This window comes from Lissotriton helveticus, chromosome 5_1, assembly GCF_964261635.1.
Source record: "Lissotriton helveticus chromosome 5_1, aLisHel1.1, whole genome shotgun sequence".
NCBI lineage: Eukaryota > Metazoa > Chordata > Amphibia > Caudata > Salamandridae > Lissotriton > Lissotriton helveticus.
In genome coordinates, this window is record NC_136065.1 from 2,122,616,619 (window position 1) to 2,122,638,027 (window position 21,409).

The 21,409-nt window shown below is 50.2% G+C and overlaps 1 protein-coding gene across 1 annotated transcript in view; it reads right to left on the bottom strand.

Annotated features, from left to right (window-relative positions):
• The window catches only part of LAMC3 (laminin subunit gamma 3), a 702,649-nt gene that overhangs the window by 323,029 nt on the left and 358,211 nt on the right, over window positions 1-21,409 (bottom strand). The window contains exons 4-5 of the mRNA XM_078646208.1: window positions 20,521-20,687; window positions 10,567-10,755 (exon numbers count right to left, since the gene is read on the bottom strand). Coding sequence (XP_078502334.1) covers window positions 10,567-10,755; window positions 20,521-20,687 — 356 coding nt within the window. The remainder of the gene's footprint in view (window positions 1-10,566; window positions 10,756-20,520; window positions 20,688-21,409) is intronic.

The following is a 21,409-nucleotide window of genomic DNA, read 5'->3' on the forward strand; positions in this document are numbered from 1 at the left end:
GTCGAAGGGAGGGCGCTGAACCTGTCAAGGGTAGGGCGCTGAACCTGTCAAGGGTAGGTCACTGAACCTGTCGAAGGGAGGGCGCTGAACCTGTCAAGGGTAGGGCGCTGAACCTGTCAAGGGTAGGGCACTGAACCTGTCGAAGGGAGGGCACTGAACCTGTCAAGGGTAGGGCGCTGAACCTGTCACGGGTAGGGCGCTGAACATGTCGAGGGTAGGGCGCTGAACCTGTCGAGGGTAGGGCACTGAACCTGTCGAGGGTGGGGCGCTGAACCTGTCGAGGATGGGGCGCTGAACCTGTCGAGGGTGGGGCACTGAACCTGTCGAGGGTAGGGCGCTGAACCTGTCGAGGGTAGGGCGCTGAACCTGTCGAGGGTAGGGCGCTGAACCTGTTGAGGGTAGGGCGCTGAACCTGTCGAGGGTAGGGCGCTGTACCAGTCGAGGGTAGGGCACTGAACCAGTCGAGGGTAGGGCGCTGAACCAGTCGAGGGTAGGGCGCTGAACCTGTTGAGGGTAGGGCGCTGAACCTGTCGAGGGTAGGGCGCTGAACCTGTCGAGGGTAGGGCGCTGAACCTGTCGAGGGTAGGGCACTGAACCTGTCGAGGATAGGGCGCAGAACCTGTCGAGGATAGGGCGTTGAACCTGTCGAGGGTAGGGCGCTGAACTTGTTGAGGGTAGAGCACTGAACCTGTCGAGAGTGGGGCACTGAACCTGTTGATGATGGAGCACTGAACCTGTCGAGGGCGGGGCACTGAACCAGTTGAGGGTAGAGCACTGAACCTGTCGAGAGTAGAGCTCTGAACTTGTTGAGGGTGGAGCACTAAACCTGTTGAGGGTAGAGCACTGAACCTGTCGAGAGTGGGGCACTGAACCTGTTGAGGGTAGGGCACTGAACCTGTCGAGAGTGGGGCACCGAACCTGTCGAGGGTAGGGCACTGAACCCATCGAGGGCAGGGCACTGAACCAGTTGAGGGTAGAGCACTGAACCTGTCGAGGGTGGGGCACTGAACCTGTCGAGGGTAGGGCACTGAACCCATCAAGGGCGGGGCACTGAACCAGTTGAGGGTGGAGCACTGAATCTGTCAAGGGTGGGGAACTGAACCTGTCGAGGGGAGGGCACTGAACCTGTTGATGATGGAGCACTGAACCTGTCAAGGGCGGGGCACTGAACCTGTTGAGGGTAGAGCACTGAACCTGTCGAGAATGGGGCACTGAACCTGTTGAGGGCGGGACACTGAACCAGTCGAGGGTGGAGCACTGAATCTGTCAAGGGTAGGGCACTGAACCTGTTGAGGGTGGAGCACTGAATCTGTCAAGGGTGGGGCACTGAACCTGTCAAGAGTAGGGCACTGAAACTGTTGATGATGGAGCACTGAACCTGTCGAGGGTAGGGCACTGAACCTGTTGAGGGTGGAGCACTGAACCTGTCGAGGGTGGGGCACTGAACCTGTTGATGATGGAGCACTGAACCTGTCGAGGGTAGGGCACTGAACCTGTTGAGGGTGGAGCACTGAATCTGTCAAGGGTAGGGCACTGAACCTGTTGAGGGTGGAGCACTGAACCTGTCGAGGGTGGGGCACTGAAACTGTTGAGGGTAGGGCACTGAACCTGTCGAGGGCGGGGCACTGAACCAGTTGAGGGTGGAGCACTGAACCAGTTGAGGGTGGAGCACTGAACCTGTTGAGGGTGGAGCACTGAACCTGTTGAGGGTGGAGCACTGAACCTGTCAAGGGTGGGGCACTGAACCTGTTGAGGGTAGGGTGCTGAACCTGTTGAGGGTAGGGTGCTGAACCTGTTGAGGGTAGAGCGCTGAACCTGTCGAGAGTGGGGCACTGAACCTGTTGATGGTGGAGCACTGAATCTGTCAAGGGTGGGGCACTGAACCTGTCGAGGGGAGGGCACTGAACCTGTTGATGATGGAGCACTGAACTTGTCGAGGGTGGGGCACTGAAACTGTTGAGGGCGGGGCACTGAACCAGTTGAGGGTGGAGCACTGAACCAGTTAAGGGTGGAGCACTGAACCTGTTGAGGGTGGAGCACTGAACCTGTCAAGGGTGGGGCACTGAACCTGTTGAGGGTAGAGCGCTGAACCTGTCGAGAGTGGGGCACTGAACCTGTTGATGATGCAGCACTGAACCTGTCAAGGGTGGGGCACTGAACCTGTTGAGGGTAGATCACTGAACCTGTCGAGGGCGGGGCACTGAACCAGTTGAGGGTAGAGCACTGAACCTGTCAAGGGTGGGGCACTGAACCTGTCGAGGGTAGGGCACTGAACCAGTTAAGGGTGGAGCACTGAACCTGTAAAGGGCAGGGCACTGACCCTGTTGAGGGTAGAGCACTGAACCTGTCGTGAGTGGGGCGCTGAACCTGTCGAGAGTAGAGCACTGAACCTGTTGAGGGTGGAGCACTGAACCTGTCAAGGGTGGGGCACTGAACCTGTTGAGGGTGGAGCACTGAACCTGTCAAGGGTGGGGCACTGAACCTGTTGAGGGTAGAGCACTGACCTTTTCGAGAGTAGGGATCTGAACCTGTCGAGGGCGGGGCACTGAACCAGTTGAGGGTAGAGCACCAAACCTGTCGAGAGTGGGGCACTGAACCTGTTGAGGGTGTAGCACTGAACCTGTCGAGGGTGGGGCACTGAACCTGTCGAGGGTAGGGCACTGAACCTGTCGAGGGCGGGGCACTGAACCAGTTGAGGGTAGAGCACTGAACCTGTCGAGAGTGGGGCACTGAACCTGTTGAGGGTAGAGCACTGAACCTGTCGAGAGTGGGGCACTGAACCTGTTGAGGGTGGAGCACTGAACCTGTCGAGGGTGGAGCACTGAACCTGTCGAGGGTGGGGCACTGAAACTGTCGAGGGTAGGTCACTGAACCTGTCGAGGGCGGTGCACTGAACCTGTTGAGGGTGGAGCACTGAACCTGTTGAGGGTAGGGTGATGAACCTGTTGAGGGTAGAGCACTGAACCTGTCGAGAGTGGGGCACTGAACCTGTCGAGAGTGGGGCACTGAACCTGTTGATGGTGGAGCACTGAACCTGTTGAGGGGAGGGCACTGAATCTTTTGAGGGTGGAGCACTGAACCTGTTGAGGGTGGGGCACTGAAACTGTTGAGGGTAGGGCACTGAACCTGTCGAGGGCGGGTCACTGAACCAGTTGAGGGTGGAGCACTGAACCAGTTGAGGGTGGAGCACTGAACCTGTTGAGGGTAGGGTGCTGAACCTGATGAGGGTAGAGCGCTGAACCTGTCGAGAGTGGGGCACTGAACCTGTCGAGGGGAGGGCACTGAACCTGTTGATGATGGAGCACTGAACTTGTCGAGGGTAGGGCACTTAACCTGTTGAGAGTGGAGCACTGAACCTGTCGAGGGTGGGGCACTGAAACTGTTGAGGGTAGGGCACTGAACCTGTCGAGGGTGGAGCACTGAACCAGTTAAGGGTGGAGCACTGAACCTGTTGAGGGTAGGGTGCTGAACCTGTTGAGGGTAGAGCGCTGAACCTGTCGAGAGTGGGGCACTGAACCTGTTGAGGGTGGAGCACTGAACCTGTCGAGAGTGGGGCACTGAACCTGTTGATGGTGGAGCACTGAACCTGTTGAGGGCAGGACACTGAGCCTGTCGAGGGCGAGGCGCTGAACCTGCCGAGGGTAGGGCACTGAACCTGTCGATGGTAGGGCACTGAACCTGTCGAGGGTAGGGCACTGAACCTGTTGAGGGTAGATCACTGAACCTGTCGAGAGTGGGGCCCTGAACCTGTTGAGGGTAGATCACTGAACCTGTCGAGGGCGGGGCACTGAACCTGTTGATGATGGAGCACTGAACCTGTAAAGGGCAGGGCACTGACCCTGTTGAGGGTAGAGCACTGAACCTGCCGTGAGTGGGGCGCTGAACCTGTCGAGAGTAGAGCACTGAACCTGTCGAGAGTGGGGCACTGAACCTGTTGAGGGTGGAGCACTGAACCTGTCAAGGGTGGGGCACTGAACCTGTTGAGGGTAGAGCACTGACCCTTTCGAGAGTAGGGATCTGAACCTGTCGAGGGCGGGGCACTGAACCAGTTGAGGGTAGAGCACCAAACCTGTCGAGAGTGGGGCACTGAACCTGTTGAGGGTGGAGCACTGAACCAGTTGAGGGTAGAGCACTGAACCTGTCGAGAGTGGGGCACTGAACCTGTTGAGGGTAGGGCACAGAAACCTGTCGAGAGTGGGGCACCGAACCTGTCGAGGGTAGGGCACTGAACCCATCGAGGGCGGGGCACTGAACCAGTTGAGGGTAGAGCACTGAACCTGTCGAGGGTGGGGCACTAAACCTGTCGAGGGTAGGGCACTGAACCCATCGAGGGCGGGGCACTGAACCAGTTGAGGGTAGAGCATTGAACCTGTCGAGAGTGGGGCACCGAACCTGTTGAGGGTGGAGCACTGAATCTGTCAAGGGTGGGGAACTGAACCTGTCGAGGGGAGGGCACTGAACCTGTTGATGATGGAGCACTGAACCTGTCAAGGGCGGGGCACTGAGCCTGTTGAGGGTGGAGCACTGAACCTGTCGAGAATGGGGCACTGAACCTGTTGAGGGTGGAGCACTGAATCTGTCAAGGGTAGGGCACTGAACCTGTTGAGGGTGGAGCACTGAATCTGTCAAGGGTGGGGCACTGAACCTGTCGAGGGGAGGGCACTGAACCTGTTGATGATGGAGCACTGAACCTGTCGAGGGTAGGGCACTGAACCTGTTGAGGGTGGAGCACTGAATCTGTCAAGGGTAGGGCACTGAACCTGTTGAGGGTGGAGCACTGAACCTGTCGAGGGTGGGGCACTAAAACTGTTGAGGGTAGGGCACTGAACCTGTCGAGGGCGGGTCACTGAACCAGTTGAGGGTGGAGCACTGAACCAGTTGAGGGTGGAGCACTGAACCTGTTGAGGGTAGGGTGCTGAACCTGATGAGGGTAGAGCGCTGAACCTGTCGAGAGTGGGGCACTGAACCTGTCGAGGGGAGGGCACTGAACCTGTTGATGATGGAGCACTGAACTTGTCGAGGGTAGGGCACTTAACCTGTTGAGAGTGGAGCACTGAACCTGTCGAGGGTGGGGCACTGAAACTGTTGAGGGTAGGGCACTGAACCTGTCGAGGGTGGAGCACTGAACCAGTTAAGGGTGGAGCACTGAACCTGTTGAGGGTAGGGTGCTGAACCTGTTGAGGGTAGAGCGCTGAACCTGTCGAGAGTGGGGCACTGAACCTGTTGAGGGTGGAGCACTGAACCTGTCGAGAGTGGGGCACTGAACCTGTTGATGGTGGAGCACTGAACCTGTTGAGGGCAGGACACTGAGCCTGTCGAGGGCGAGGCGCTGAACCTGCCGAGGGTAGGGCACTGAACCTGTCGATGGTAGGGCACTGAACCTGTCGAGGGTAGGGCACTGAACCTGTTGAGGGTAGATCACTGAACCTGTCGAGAGTGGGGCACTGAACCTGTTGAGGGTAGATCACTGAACCTGTCGAGGGCGGGGCACTGAACCTGTTGATGATGGAGCACTGAACCTGTAAAGGGCAGGGCACTGACCCTGTTGAGGGTAGAGCACTGAACCTGCCGTGAGTGGGGCGCTGAACCTGTCGAGAGTAGAGCACTGAACCTGTCGAGAGTGGGGCACTGAACCTGTTGAGGGTGGAGCACTGAACCTGTCAAGGGTGGGGCACTGAACCTGTTGAGGGTAGAGCACTGACCCTTTCGAGAGTAGGGATCTGAACCTGTCGAGAGTGGGGCACTGAACCTGTTGAGGGTGGAGCACTGAACCAGTTGAGGGTAGAGCACTGAATCTGTCAAGGGTGGGGCACTGAATCTGTCGAGGGCGGGGCACTGAAACTGTCGAGGGTAGGTCACTGAACCTGTCGAGGGCGGTGCACTGAACCTGTTGAGGGTGGAGCACTGAACCTGTTGAGGGTAGGGCACTGAACCTGTTGAGGGTAGATCACTGAACCTGTCGAGAGTGGGGCACTGAACCTGTTGAGGGTAGATCACTGAACCTGTCGAGGGCGGGGCACTGAACCTGTTGATGATGGAGCACTGAACCTGTAAAGGGCAGGGCACTGACCCTGTTGAGGGTAGAGCACTGAACCTGCCGTGAGTGGGGCGCTGAACCTGTCGAGAGTAGAGCACTGAACCTGTCGAGAGTGGGGCACTGAACCTGTTGAGGGTGGAGCACTGAACCTGTCAAGGGTGGGGCACTGAACCTGTTGAGGGTAGAGCACTGACCCTTTCGAGAGTAGGGATCTGAACCTGTCGAGAGTGGGGCACTGAACCTGTTGAGGGTGGAGCACTGAACCAGTTGAGGGTAGAGCACTGAATCTGTCAAGGGTGGGGCACTGAATCTGTCGAGGGCGGGGCACTGAAACTGTCGAGGGTAGGTCACTGAACCTGTCGAGGGCGGTGCACTGAACCTGTTGAGGGTGGAGCACTGAACCTGTTGAGGGTAGGGTGATGAACCTGTTGAGGGTAGAGCACTGAACCTGTCGAGGGTGGAGCACTGAACCTGTCGAGAGTGGGGCACTGAACCTGTCGAGAGTGGGGCACTGAACCTGTTGAGGGTAGAGCACTGAACCTGTCGAGAGTGGGGCACTGAACCTGTTGAGGGTGGAGAACTGAACCTGTCGAGGGTGGAGCACTGAACCTGTCGAGGGTGGGGCACTGAAACTGTCGAGGGTAGGTCACTGAACCTGTCGAGGGCGGTGCACTGAACCTGTTGAGGGTGGAGCACTGAACCTGTTGAGGGTAGGGTGATGAACCTGTTGAGGGTAGAGCACTGAACCTGTCGAGGGTGGAGCACTGAACCTGTCGAGAGTGGGGCACTGAACCTGTCGAGAGTGGGGCACTGAACCTGTTGATGGTGGAGCACTGAACCTGTTGAGGGGAGGGCACTGAATCTTTTGAGGGTGGAGCACTGAACCTGTTGAGGGTGGAGCACTGAACCTGTCGAGAGTGGGTCACTGAACCTGTTGAGGTTGGAGCACTGAACCGGTCGAGGTTAGGGCACTGAACCTGTCGAGAGTGGGGCACTGAACCAGTTGAGGGTGGAGCACTGAACCTGTCGAAGGTATGGCGCTGAACCTGTTGAGGGTAAAGCACTGAACCTGTTGAGAGTGGGGCACTGAACCTGTTGAGGGAGGAGCACTGAACCTGTCAAGAGTAGGCCACTGAACTTGTCGAAGGGAGAGCACTGAACCTGTCGAGGTTAGGGCACTGAACCTGTCGAGAGTGGGGCACTGAACCCGTTGAGGGTTGAGCACTGAACCTGTCGCAGGTAGGGCGCTGAACCTGTCGAGGGTAGGGTACTGAAGCTGTTGAGGGTGGAGCACTGAACCTGTCAAGAGTAGGGCACTGAACCTGTCGAAGGGAGGGCACTGAACCTGTCGAGGTTAGGGCACTGAACCTGTCGAGGGTAAGGCATTGAACCTGTCGAGAGTGGGTCACAGGATATGTCAAGGGCAGGGCACTGAACCTGTCAAGCTTAGGGCGCTGAACCTGTTGAGAGTAGGGCACTGAACCTGTCGAGAGTAGGGCACTGAACCTGTCGAAGGGAGGGCACTGAACCTGTCGAGGGTAGGGCACTAAACCTGGTGAGTGGAGGGCACTGAACCTGTCGAGGGTAGGGCATTGAACCTGTCGAGAGTGGGGCACAGGATATGTCGAGGGCAGGGTACTGAACCTGTCAAGGGTAGGGCACTGAACCTGTCGAGCGTAGGGCGCTGAACCTATCGAGAGTAGGGCACTGAACCTGTCAAATGTAGGGCACTGAACCTGTCGAGGGTAGTGCACTGGACCTGATGAGAGTAGGGTATTGAACCTGTCGAGGGGAAGGCACTGAACCTGTGAAAGGTAGGGCGCTGAACCTGTCGAGAGTAGGGCACTGAACCTGTCAAATGTATGGCACTGAACCTGTAGAGGGCAGAGCACTGAGCCTGTTGAATGTAGGGCACTGAACCTGTCGAATGTAGGGCACTGAACCTGTCGAGAGTAGGGCACTTGACATGGTGAGTGAAGGGTACTGAACCTGTCGAGTGGAGGGCACTGAACCTGGCAAGGGTGGCGTACTGAACCTGTCGTGGGTAGGGCACTGAACCTGTCATGGGCGGGGTACTGAACCTGTTGAGGGTGATGGAGTGGACTTGTCGAATGTAGGGCACTGAACCTGTCGAGGGTAGGGTACTAAACCTGTTAAATGTAGGGCACTGAACTTGTCAAGGTTAGGGCACTGGACCTGGTGAGTGTAGGGTACTGAACCTGTTGAGGGTGGGGCAGTGGACCTGTTGAATGTGGAGTACTCAACCTGTCGGGGCACTGAACCTGTCGAGGGTAGGGTACTGGACCTGGCAAGGGTGGAGTACTAAACCTGTCGGGGGCACTGAACCTGTTGAGGGGAGGGCACTGACCTGGCAAGGATAGGGAATTGAACCTGTCGAGAGTAGGGCACTGGATTTGTCGAGGGGAGGGCACTGGACCTGGCGAGGATAGGGCATTGAACCTGTCGAGAGTGGGGCACAGGATATGTCGAGGGCAGGAGACTGAGCCTGTCGAGGGCGGGTCACTGAACCTGTCGAGGGTAGGGCGCTGAACCTGTCGAGAGTGGGGCACTGAACCTGTTGATGATGGAGCACTGAACCTGTCGAGGGCGGGGCACTGAACCAGTTGAGGGTAGAGCACTGAACCTGTCGAGATTGGGGCACTGAACCTGTTGAGGGTGGAGCACTGAACCTGTCAAGGGTGGGGCACTGAACCTGTCGAGGGTAGGGCACTGAACCTGTCGAGAGTGGGGCACTGAACCTGTTGAGGGTAGGGCACTGAATCTGTCGAGGGTGGGGCACTAAACCTGTTGAGGGTGGAGCACTGAACCTGTCGAGATTGGGGCACTGAACCTGTTGAGGGTGGAGCACTGAACCTGTCAAGGGTGGGGCACTGAACCTGTCGAGAGTGGGGCACTGAACCTGTTGATGATGGAGCACTGAACCTGTAAAGGGCAGGGCACTGACCCTGTTGAGGGTAGAGCACTGAACCTGTCGAGAGTGGGGCGCTGAACCTGTCGAGAGTAGAGCTCTGAACTTGTTGAGGGTGGAGCACTAAACCTGTTGAGGGTAGAGCACTGAACCTGTCGAGAGTGGGGCACTGAACCTGTTGAGGGTAGGGCACAGAAACCTGTCGAGAGTGGGGCACCGAACCTGTCGAGGGTAGGGCACTGAACCCATCGAGGGCGGGGCACTGAACCAGTTGAGGGTAGAGCACTGAACCTGTCGAGGGTGGGGCACTGAACCTGTCGAGGGTAGGGCACTGAACCCATCGAGGGCGGGGCACTGAACCAGTTGAGGGTACAGCATTGAACCTGTCGAGAGTGGGGCACCGAACCTGTTGAGGGTGGAGCACTGAACCTGTCGAGAATGGGGCACTGAACCTGTTGAGGGTGGAGCACTGAATCTGTCAAGGGTAGGGCACTGAACCTGTTGAGGGTGGAGCACTGAACCTGTCAAGGGCGGGGCACTGAACCTGTTGAGGGTAGGGCACTGAACCTGTTGATGATGGAGCACTGAACCTGTCGAGAATGGGGCACTGAACCTGTTGAGGGTGGAGCACTGAATCTGTCAAGGGTGGGGCACTGAACCTGTCGAGGGTAGGGCACTGAACCTGTTGAGGGTGGAGCACTGAACCTGTCGAGGGCGGGGCACTGAACCAGTTGAGGGTGGAGCACTGAACCAGTTGAGGGTGGAGCACTGAACCTGTTGATGGTGGAGCACTGAATCTGTCGAGAGTGGGGCACTGAACCTGTTGAGGGTGGGGCACTGAACCTGTCGAGGGGAGGGCACTGAACCTGTTGATGATGGAGCACTGAACTTGTCGAGGGTAGGGCACTGAAACTGTTGAGGGTAGGGCACTGAACCTGTCGAGGGTGGAGCACTGAACCAGTTAAGGGTGGAGCACTGAACCTGTTGAGGGTAGGGTGCTGAACCTGTTGAGGGTAGAGCGCTGAACCTGACGAGAGTGGGGCACTGAACCTGTTGAGGGTGGAGCACTGAACCTGTTGAGGGCAGGACACTGAGCCTGTCGAGGGCGAGGCGCTGAACCTGTCGAGGGTAGGGCACTGAACCTGTCGATGGTAGGGCACTGAACCTGTCGAGGGTAGGGCACTGAACCTGTTGAGGGTAGATCACTGAACCTGTCGAGAGTGGGGCACTGAACCTGTTGAGGGTAGATCACTGAACCTGTCGAGAGTGGGGCACTGAACCTGTAGAGGGCAGAGCACTGAGTCTGTCGAGAGTAGGGCACTGGATTTGTCGAGGGGAGGGCACTGGACCTGGCGAGGATAGGGCATTGAACCTGTCGAGAGTGGGGCACAGGATATGTCGAGGGCAGGAGACTGAGCCTGTCGAGGGCGGGTCACTGAACCTGTCGAGGGTGGGGCACTTAACCTGTTGAGGGTGGGGCACTGAACCTGTCGATGGGAGGGCACTGAACCTGTCGAGGGTCGGGCACTGAACCTGTCGAGGGCGGGGTCATAGCCCATTGTCTCATCCCTAGCAGCAGCAGGGTTGGGGCTGGACATACCAGTTGGGTTGCAGTGGCACGGCTGGCACGCCCCGCTCGGGTCCTGGCAGTAGAAGTTCTGCTGGCACAGCTCGCAGTGGGGACCGGCGGTGTTTGCCCGGCAGTTCTGGCAGTGCCCGCCGTGGCCGGTGCTCCGATAGAGGGCAGGGTCGAAGAAGCACTCCTCTGACTGACCGTTGCACTCACAGGCTGCAAGAGAAGGGAGGGTGAGGAGAGGAGACACGCTCAGACCGGGACCAGACACGTGCACATGGAGACGTACGCACAAAGACTAACCCTGGGTACACAGGCTGCAAGAGAAGGGAGCGCGAGGAGAGGAGACACGCACCGACCAGGACCAGACAAAGTTTGCTGCGGAGATGCATTCCTTTAAATAACACGGACTCCAGGTAGCGGAGTCAGCTATTAAACTGCACCTACAAATGCTTGGATAAAGCAACTTTACATGCTAAAAAGCATATAACCAATGCATCAAAAGTTAACTTTGAAAATGAAAAATATCAGGCAAGGAGAGAGGTGATGATTTTGGGGTCCCCCCTAACCTAGGGGGAGGACCAAGCAGATGCCTTGAACACAAAGAGCATATCATGCTGAACAATTTGTTGGTGGTCCCATCCTCTTAGAACCATCCCAAGCACAGTTATTGGCAAAAATACAATCCCAACCAAAGGCCCTGCAAAGCATTATCGGACAAGGTTATAGTATCAAATATCAAAATAATTCTACAAAGAGCTGCAGTTCAACTAGTCGTTACTAGGTGTCGCTCACGAGTCAAATGCAAAAGCATTGAAATTATTACATCAAGCTGCTGTTCAACTAGTCCTTGCTAGGAGTCTCTCCATTTGACTTGTGAGGGACACCTAGTAACGACTAGTGGAACTGCAGCTTCATGAAAGGGTTGCAATGCTTTTGCATTTGACTCATGAGGGACACCTAGTAACGACTAGTGGAACTGCAGCTTGATGTGATCAGCCCAGCTCTCCCACGCCATGGTCCCCCGCACCAGAAAGACCAGGAGCCAGATGTAGGTAATTCATATTTACCGACTCTTAAATACCTAATTTTACCGATTCGGTATTTAAGAGTCGGTAAATATGAAGGGGGGAGATGTAGGTATTACAGATTCTGTAAATACCGAATCATTAAGATTCGGTATTTACCGAATCTGTAAATACCGAATCGGTATTGCCCATTGATTCCTATGGGCATTGAAGCCCATAGGAATCAATGGGCAATTTTGATTCTGTAATTACAGAATCTGTAAATACCGAATTTGACAAGGGTGCAGGGGGTGTCACTTTGACACCCTCTGGCACCCCAAAAATAGGCATGTGCGCCATGTGGCACACAGACATGCCCTAAGGGCATGTCTGTCTGTCACATGGCTAGGTGTGCATGCACACATGTGCATGCACACCTGAATTCGGTATTTTAACACCCAATTCGATTGTGTGTTAAAATACCGAATTTGTAGGGCCTTTGGGACTCAGAAGAGTCCCACCTACATCTGGGAATTACCGAATCGGTAAAAATACCGATTCGGTATTTTACAGAATCGGTAAATTTACCGATTCTGTAAAAATATGCCCCTACATACCAATTCTTACATACCGGTCGGTAACGGCCGAAAATACCGATTTTCGGCCGTTACCGACCGACCTACATCTGGCCCTAGATCAGGTGGCCGCTCCTTCTCCTTCCTCGTGGCCAGAGCCTGGAACGCCCTCCCGCTCCACCTCAGACAGAAAACATCTCTCCCCATCGTCACAAGAAACCTCAAAACCTGGCTCTTCGACAGACCCCCCCTCCTTGATGGACAGGAACCTGCGATACGCCTTGAGACCGTTACGGTGAGTAGTAGCGCCTAACAAACGCGTGATTGATTGATTAATTGGCATGGAAGAAATTATTTCCACTAATATCCATTTATGATCTTATAATATGACTTGTCTACGTCTGAAGCTAGGCAATGAAAAATGAGGTATTTTAATGAAGGGATTTGACATTATTTTATTGCAGGAAACCTGGGAAATATTTTATACCTAGATGGATTTCATGTCTCAGCTGCCCCCTCAGCCTCTGGTGGTCTGAGAGTTTGACTTTCTGTAATTTAATTTCTGACTGTTGTAATTAAAAACACCAACTATGTAAATATACAATCTCTGCTTCTAAACAAGGCTTTAAGTTCACATTGATACATTCTGACAACTTTGGCTCTCTTCTCTTGGCTAATTTTGTGCGCTGAACCACCTTTTTGGGTGAAGCATTGCACAGTTTCTTTGATCCTTCTGGTTAAACAACAAAACTACTTCTTGCTGATGATCTTATTGCTAAACTAAGTAATCTGAGAAACTCATCCTGGGACAATCTAGAGAATCCCACAAGACCATCTCAGGATAGTTCAACCCTTGTGCAGTTGATGATTGACAGTCAAAGAGATGTCTTCCTTGGCATCCTTGTTATGTTCAATATGACAAACTGAATTTCATGCTTCACAAACGATGCCTCGTAGCAGCTTATATAGCGAGCGGTGCCAAAGTATAATTGATTTAGGGCCAGATGTAGGTAGCTTAATACCGGTCGGTAACCGCCGAAATTACAGAATTTCGTCCGTTACCGACCGGTATTAGGCTTTTCAGATGTAGGGGACTAATTTTAGGATTCGGTAATTTACTGAATCGGTAATTTAAGGAATCGGTAAATTACCGAATTCTTAAATACTGATTCGGTAAATTACCGAATCCTTAATATAGGGAGCACTCAGAAGAGTGCTTTTCCCATTTTAGGTTCGTTATTTACCACCAACTACAAGTTGGTGGTAAATATCGAAAACCCCAAAAGAAGCAATTTTTTGCAAATGATTACAGTGCCATGTGGCAGACATACATGCCCCTAGGGCATATATGTGTGCTACATGTGCACAGATGCACTATTGAGGGGTGCAACAGGGTGTCAAAGTGACACCCTGCCACCCTTGAATGTGTTCCCCCTTTTACCGAATCGGTATTTACCGATTCTGTAATTCCCATTCATTCCTATGGGCCTCCGGGCCCATAGGAATGAATGGGAATTACCGAATTGGTAAATACCGATTCGGTATTTACTGAATCTTACCGAGTTGGTAATACTTACCGAATGAATACCTACATCCCATTTACCGATTCTAAAATACCGAATTGGTAAAATTCGGTATTTTAGAATCAATAAATCTGGATTACCTACATCTGATCTTCTCCGTTTGGTACTGATTTAAAATATTGACCGGAGCGGCCACAACACTCTGGGGTCAACATTTGATTTTCTGCCCAATCTGAACACTCAGGTTTGGTTCTCCTTAAGAGGGAAGATGTTGGGAGGCAGGGGCTAACAAGATGAACCCCAAGCCATGTTGATGAAAGAGTGGTCGCACCTTCAGAGGATAACACTGAAATCTGTCTGCGCGAGTGAGCCACGGGGTTCAGTATCCTTTCAGCACACATCACTGTGACACATCAAATAGCGGCAGGTCTGAGGCCACTTCCTATATGAGAAGTAAGTCTTTGACTATTAAAATTATAAGTGTGATCATTAATATATACATCTTGACTTGTCAAATCTACAGAAACCTGGAAGTAATTTCCTGCCATAGGACAAATATAAACTTTGCACCCTGGCTAGGAAAAAAATCAATAAAGGATGAAGCAATGGAACAGCAGATCGAAGTTTATTCCTTCAAAGAACTCAAGGGATGTTTGAAGGATTGTAAATAACCCCTCAAAATTCTCTAATTAGTACATAAAAGTGAAAACATAGCTTCTACATGGGTTGTCACTTTTCTACCCTGCTTGTTTCCTTTGAGTTACAGTGGTCTCTCTCTGGTCAGTAGTTCTAATTAACCTCTGACCTTTTCTCTACAAGAAGTAATTGATGTAGTAAATACCAGTCCAATAAATATAATCTATTTTAATCCAATTTTTGAGACGGGGTTGAGAAGTAAACCCAAGTTTTATTGGCCAATTTCCTTGATAGACTCTTTTGTTGAGGGTATGGGAAGGGTTCTCATGACGTCACTTCTCATGAGACAACTACAGTTCTGGATATAAAAAAATGGCTTCAGACTCAAACTATGTGCTGTCGAACAATGCCTTAACGCGTACCATCTTGCAATGAAATATGCGAAGCCCAGAGAGGCTCCCTACATCTTACCTTGATAGATCTCACATCTGCTTTTGATTGTGCTAATAAGTAAAACTTTGGGGAAATAATGGAAAATGTGAGGGTCAATTCTGCTATCATAACCTTTATGATAGATTGACTACAGGAGTACGCGATGGTCGCGAAAGGGACTGTACGGATTCATTTAGTTCAATGAGGCTCGACAGGGTTATGTCTTGGCCCCTTTTATTTTTATTCTGTACATTAATGGTCTAAATACTACTCTGGGAAACAGGGCTCTGGACTCACCTAGGCTGGGTCGGAAATCCATCCCTATACTTCTCCAACGCGGCCGATGCTATTTTACTACCAAGAGCCCCCACTGGCCTTCAAATGTTGATTACAATTTATGTTGCATGCGTTGAGGATTTGAAGCTGACCACTAATGTATTAAGATCAGACATTTTAAACCTTGGCTTGAAAAATAGCAAATGTAAAAATATATTTATTGGAGACATAAAAGTTTGGTTCTGAAAAACTATTCCAGGACCCTGGGATCGTGTTTGATTCCAAGTTAAACTGGAGTGATCTCCTGATCAGGAGTCAACGGGGTCTCTCGCAGACCCCGGGATCCCTTTGATTCCACCTCTGAAGCCTTCCTTGGACCTCTTCCCTAGACGGTTCCAGGGACCAGTGGAGCAGGGGTCTGTGGCTCTGCTGCTAAAAATAGAATTCAGAAAAAAGAAACACATTCAGGGGCAGATTCACAGAACTAACGTAAGACAAAATCCTAAACTTACTACTTTTGTTATTCACAGAAGTTAGGATTTTGTCTTAAGACAAACTTAGGACAGACTTAAGACAGACTTAAGACAAACTTTGGACAGACTTAAGACAGACTTAAGACAAAATCCTAACTTAAGTCTGTCTTAAGTCTGTCTTAAGTTTGTCTTAAGACAAATTTAAGACAAAATCCTAACTTCTGTGAATACCAAAAGTAGTAAGTTTAGGATGTTGTCTTAAATTAGTTCTGTGAATCGGGTCCATACAGACTCTTTTAGGGTCTACCCCTATCAGCACCACTTGTATCATGGATAAAGATTTGCACCTGCAGTGTCAAGAACACTGTGAAAGGGCCCTTTAAATCTTTGTTAATCTCTTTATATTACAAAGTTTGAAGTTTAGACATCCTCAGAAGAATTAGCACTATGTCGGCTCTTATCCAGGCTGACATATTTTTGTTGTTTGTGTTATGGTCGGTGCCGTGTTAACATGGAAGCTTACAATGGGGTCTAAAATGTCTACATCTGAATTGAGATGACGCTTTTGTCACCTTACTTGGGAAGAGGTGTGGCGCCGCGGCTAGGGCGACTGACTCCGGAATCTGGGGATCACGGTTCAATCCTCGGCGCTGGCGGCAAAGCACCATGTGACTCTGGGCAATAGCTTGCTTAATCTTCCCGACGGCCCCCAGCGCCTAGAGACCCTTAAGGGTGGTTGTGCGCTTTACAAATGTGGATTACTTATGTGTCTTGTTGGTGCTTCAGTGTTGCCAAACTTATAAACATAAGATAAAAATTGTCGATCAGGTGCCATAAAACCCCCTGTATGTGGGCACTGATTTGAGAGGCGTTGCGACAGAAAGATCGCGCCACGGGTCACACCGGTCTGCTGCAAACCAGTCCAGATGGAGTTGCTCTGGTCACCAAGACCGGCGCAGAGAGGTGGGCTTCAGCCCAGAGCTGCGAAACAGCTATTTCTTACTGAATAAAAAGGTATGCTTTGAGATCCATTTTAAGAAACTCGATTTATAGGCTTGCTATTTTATGCTTCTGCTGAATTTTAGCATACCACTGAAAAGCAGTGATAGGGTGTTAGGATGGGAGGAACTTGTTATGCATGTTAGGAAGGTTCATAGGGGCAGATTTACAAGCCCCATGCACCGCCGGTGCATCATGTTGCGTGACGCACCGGTGGCGCAGCCTGCTAAGGGATATTTACAAGCACAGGTAAAGTCACCCTGCGTGACTTAACCTGTGCTTGTAAATATCGCCCCTGTTCACGCAGCACTTTGCGTGTTAGGGGTGGGACATGGGTGTTGCTGTGGGTGTTCCCATGCAACACCCATGTCCACTGATGCATTTCCAGATTTACGAGAAAACGCAAACCTGGAAATGCGTCAGTTTGCTGCGCCGTAGCCAAGCGAAACGAGGAGAAATGTTTTCATTTCTCCTCGTTGTTTCCTCTTTCAATGCGTGCTGCATTCTACAGCACGCATTGAAAGAGGAAAATGCCTGCAGTGATTGTTTTTGTACAGGAAGGGGCCCCTTCCTTCACAAAATCAATCTCCCCACGGCGCCGGCATCCTTGCACCACGTGCTAGGGTTCCTGCGCCGGCGAATGGCAGCTGTTTCTGCGCCAGCGCAGGGGAGAGCACAGGAATGCGACATATCATTGTAGATATGTCGCATTCCTGTGCTCTGAAAGGGCCACTGCGTGGCGCAGCCAAAGGGCTTGCGGTGCCGCGCTGCGGCATTTTCTTGTAGATCTACCCCATAAAGTTTTTGCTGACTGTATCATACTATGCTGCATTTATTTCCGCATTCTGTGTGGTAACTGTTCATTATTTATTGACAAGGATTGGGCTTTAGAAAATGAACAATTTAAAGTTTTATCCTAAGTTTCTTAGTGCTATTTCAGTGTGTTATTCATTTATGGAAGAGGATTTAGGGTTGTTCTGTGTTTCTAAACTCATCTATAGGGATTAATGTTGACTACAGAACCTCCCCCATGCAGTATTGCTCAGTGGGTTGTGTGTAAGTCGCAGGCCAGCTGGGTCACAAATCTGACCCTTGTATCTCTGGGGAGACCTGCAGATCATGACAGGAGTATGTTGAAGACCACTTAACAGTAGCCCCCACATCACATTACTGTGGGTGTCACTTTGGTCGAACCCAGCCTGAAAAATAAACAGGGAAATGACATCACTCTGTTTATTGTTGAAACAGTGGAGCCAGATTCCATGTGTCAAATATATATGGGATGTGAATGAGTGGTCTTGGCTGCTCAAATCTTTACATTAATCCAGAAAAGATGCCAAAATAAGCCAAAAAAAACATTTAAAGTATTTTCTGAAAGTGGAGCTTGATGGAAACAGATACAAGTGATTTAAAGAAAACCTCTACAAGGACAAACTCTTTCTAGAAAACAGTAAATCAGATGGAATCATAGCTGTCGTGGGCCAATGTATCTAAGATCAAATATGTATCCAGCAAAATTGTTTGCGAATGCAATTTTGCCAAATGGTATGTATTAAGGCAAATAAGGAATTGCAAAATTTGCGATTTCATATTTTGCGATTGCAATGTAAGAAGCACCAAAAAAGTGCAATTTGGCCTTAAGGAATTGCAAATTACCACCAACTTGAAGTTGGTGGTAATTTGCGATTTCTTGGAAAAATGCACTTTTTTGCATTTTTCAAAGGGCAATGTGAAGCACATACATGCCCTTAGGGCATGTATGTGCGCCACACGCGCACCCATGCTTATTTCAGGGGTGCATCAGGGTGTCCTTTTGACACCCCTGCACCCTTGAAATTATTCTCAATTTGCGATTCTCAAATTGTGAATTGCAAATTGAGAATAACTTCCCATTCATTCCTATGGGCCTCCTGGCCCTTAGAAATGAATGGGAAAGTATTCCTTAATTGCGATTCGCAATTTGCGAATCGCTATTAAGGAGTATTAAGAAATCACAAAAAAATTGCGATTTTTTACATACATCCCTATTTGCAATTCTCAAATAGCGATTTCTAAAAAAATCGCTATTTGAGAATCGTAAATCAGGATGTTGATACATATGGCCCAAAAGGTACTGGCCGGATTCTAAGGTAGTGTGACACCCCATCTGTTGGGTTGTCCTTTCAACGGCCCTGTTGGCTGAGCATGAGATGAATTTCGTGCCTGTGATAATGCATTCTTCCAAACAGCTACACACGTCACCTTCATTTATTTAGATGCTCTACACACTTCCTCCTAAAAGATGCTTTGTCCCAGAGCTAAGAGCATGTTAACTCTCCCGCCCTGCCTATGTTTACTTTCATGTTCACTATGAGGCTGTTAGTGAGAAAAAGCGCTTTCACACTCAGCTAGTAGTTTATGAGAGTTTGATTACAAAAAATGGCTTGATGAAAACACTGAATATGTGTTTAATCATTTAAGTGCAACAGCTATGTATAAACACTGATGATGTGTTTCATCATTTAATTGCAGCAGTTATGTGTAATGCTTTGCTTGTGTTGATGAGAAGGTGAGTTTTTGCCAGGGTGGTGAATGCTCTTAGTTTTCATCCTATTTTACAGACGGATTCAGCAGTGTCTCAGGATTGCTGATCAGTGGCTAATTTGGTAAACTGAATAAACAATAAAGCTAGATGCACAGATTCAGCTGCAGTCAGTCACGCACACAGACTGACTCCACTAACAAGGTCAAATATTGTCTAACTTGGTGTTAACAATCCTGGATAGTGAGACCGCAATAGAATTGACAGGATATCGCCCGACATAAATATTGGGTGGGCAGAATTTGTGTAATCGCGTTATGCAAATCTTCGCGAAGCGGTAAAAAAATCTCCGCGAACACTCAGAAATTCCGCGAATGAGCAAAATTGCTTGTTCGCGATGCTTTTTCACTGTTCGCAATCGTTGTTTGCCTGCTCGGGGGAAATATGTTGCGAACAACAAACACGCAGTTTGAGAACGCGAACAAGCAAAAAATTTCGCAAAGTCACGGAATGCAGAATTTTGGGCAATTTCGCATTTTCCGCTGAACTTGAAATTACCCAAATTCCGCAAATTCGGCGAGCGGAACAGAATTTACCACCCAGGCCTTAATGTGTCATGAACATTGATTACAAAAATACTGCCTTATTGCAATTACCAATCTATACCCAAAACGGAGATAATTTTGTGAAAAATATACGGGATATTTAATGCCAAACATGATGCTTATATACCCAGGGTTCAGGACATGATATTTGAGTGAGGGGACATTTTTGTAAATGATGTTCAGGATACAATATTTAGCTCAGACAATATTTGTATAAGCAATATTCTGACATACATCGTTATGAGACTTACTCCTACCCTGACATCCTTCCACTGACATACCTCTGTCATCCTTTTCAAGGGTTCATGGTCCCTGTGACACAGTCTTCTTAATGGCTTGATAAACCGTGCACACTTCTGCACACAGGTGCCAAAAGGTATGTATGTGCACTGGTTGCACACGCAAAAAGGCGCTTGTGCACACGGATATAAAGACACATATGACACACGTCATTCTACACTCTCACATATACTCAGCCATCGCTGCAGTCTTTCCCACACACAAATACAGACATTAAATACCAAGGCAGAATGATTCACACAGACATGCACTCATACCCACAGCCAGGCTTTTAAAAGTATATATTTCCACACAGATTACCACATATTCACTCATAAAAGTTGATGAACATGGATAGAAATTAATGCACACATAAAAAGCAAATTAGAGAACACTTGTTTGTAAACACACAAACACACCACCCAGTGTCAAAAAAGTTATGTTGCTTGGGGGTGGGATAATATATTTTTCCCACAAACACATATGTGTACACTCAACATATGTACAAAGGCATGGAGCTAGAAACAGTCACAAAAAAAACCCTATGGATGCACACTTATAACTTACTCACTAAATAAGATAAACTCTCATAGATGGGCATAACTTACATAGCACCACCATACCACATGCACTCCACAAACGCAGTAACCCTCACCCTGGCACTCGTTGGGAGCCTCCGATGTGCCGCGCGCCCATGGGCGGTCCTGGTAAAATGGCCGACACCGCTCACAGTCCACCCCAGTGGTGTTGTGTTGGCAGTGGCAGGTCAACTGGCCCAGCTGGTCAGTCACACACTCTCTGGCGTGACCATTACATTTACACCTAGGACAAAAATGACAGCAAGAGTCAAAGACAACACTAATCAATTTAAGATTATTCAAGAAATCAATAAAATCACAAAAAGGAACATCAAAGACTTTTAGAGTCACTGACCGCATGGTTGAAAGGTCTCACACTCACTGTGGCCTATCTCTGCTCTAACGCAGTGTAGCACCCCTGCTCTTTATCCTGCTACCAGTATAGTTTTAGATAAGTTCCTATGTTTCGTAGATGAAAGGAACTAGTATAGCACAAGCATTGGCAAAGCCAATGGGTCTCCTGTTGGCCGCCAGCCTTTTGGCAATTCTTTCTTTGTGTGTTATTATTTTTTCAAAACTTTATTGTTGGGGAAGCTGCCGGGCCCTCATCAATGTTAAACTAAAAAAAAGAAACATTGACTGAAGGCAATCATTTTGGGGGGTAAATTAGCATAGGACTCACAGACACTGAAAGGTACTACCTTGTGTGTGGGTGTGCTCCTCGGAAAGGGCAGCATTCTGTCACTCATAGTGAAATCAGTCAATAGCTGAAATGAACTGACGTATTGCCCCTTGAAACATGCTAGAGTTAGCGGTAGAAACATGTGAATGACACAACAGTAGACCAATGGGTGAAATCTGGGTGAAACCCCCTAAAAGATTATGTTATACACATATGTTTAGTGCAAACTAAAAGTCTTGGCTAACACAGAGTTTAAATACCCAGTTAGTCTGGCACTGGCTGCT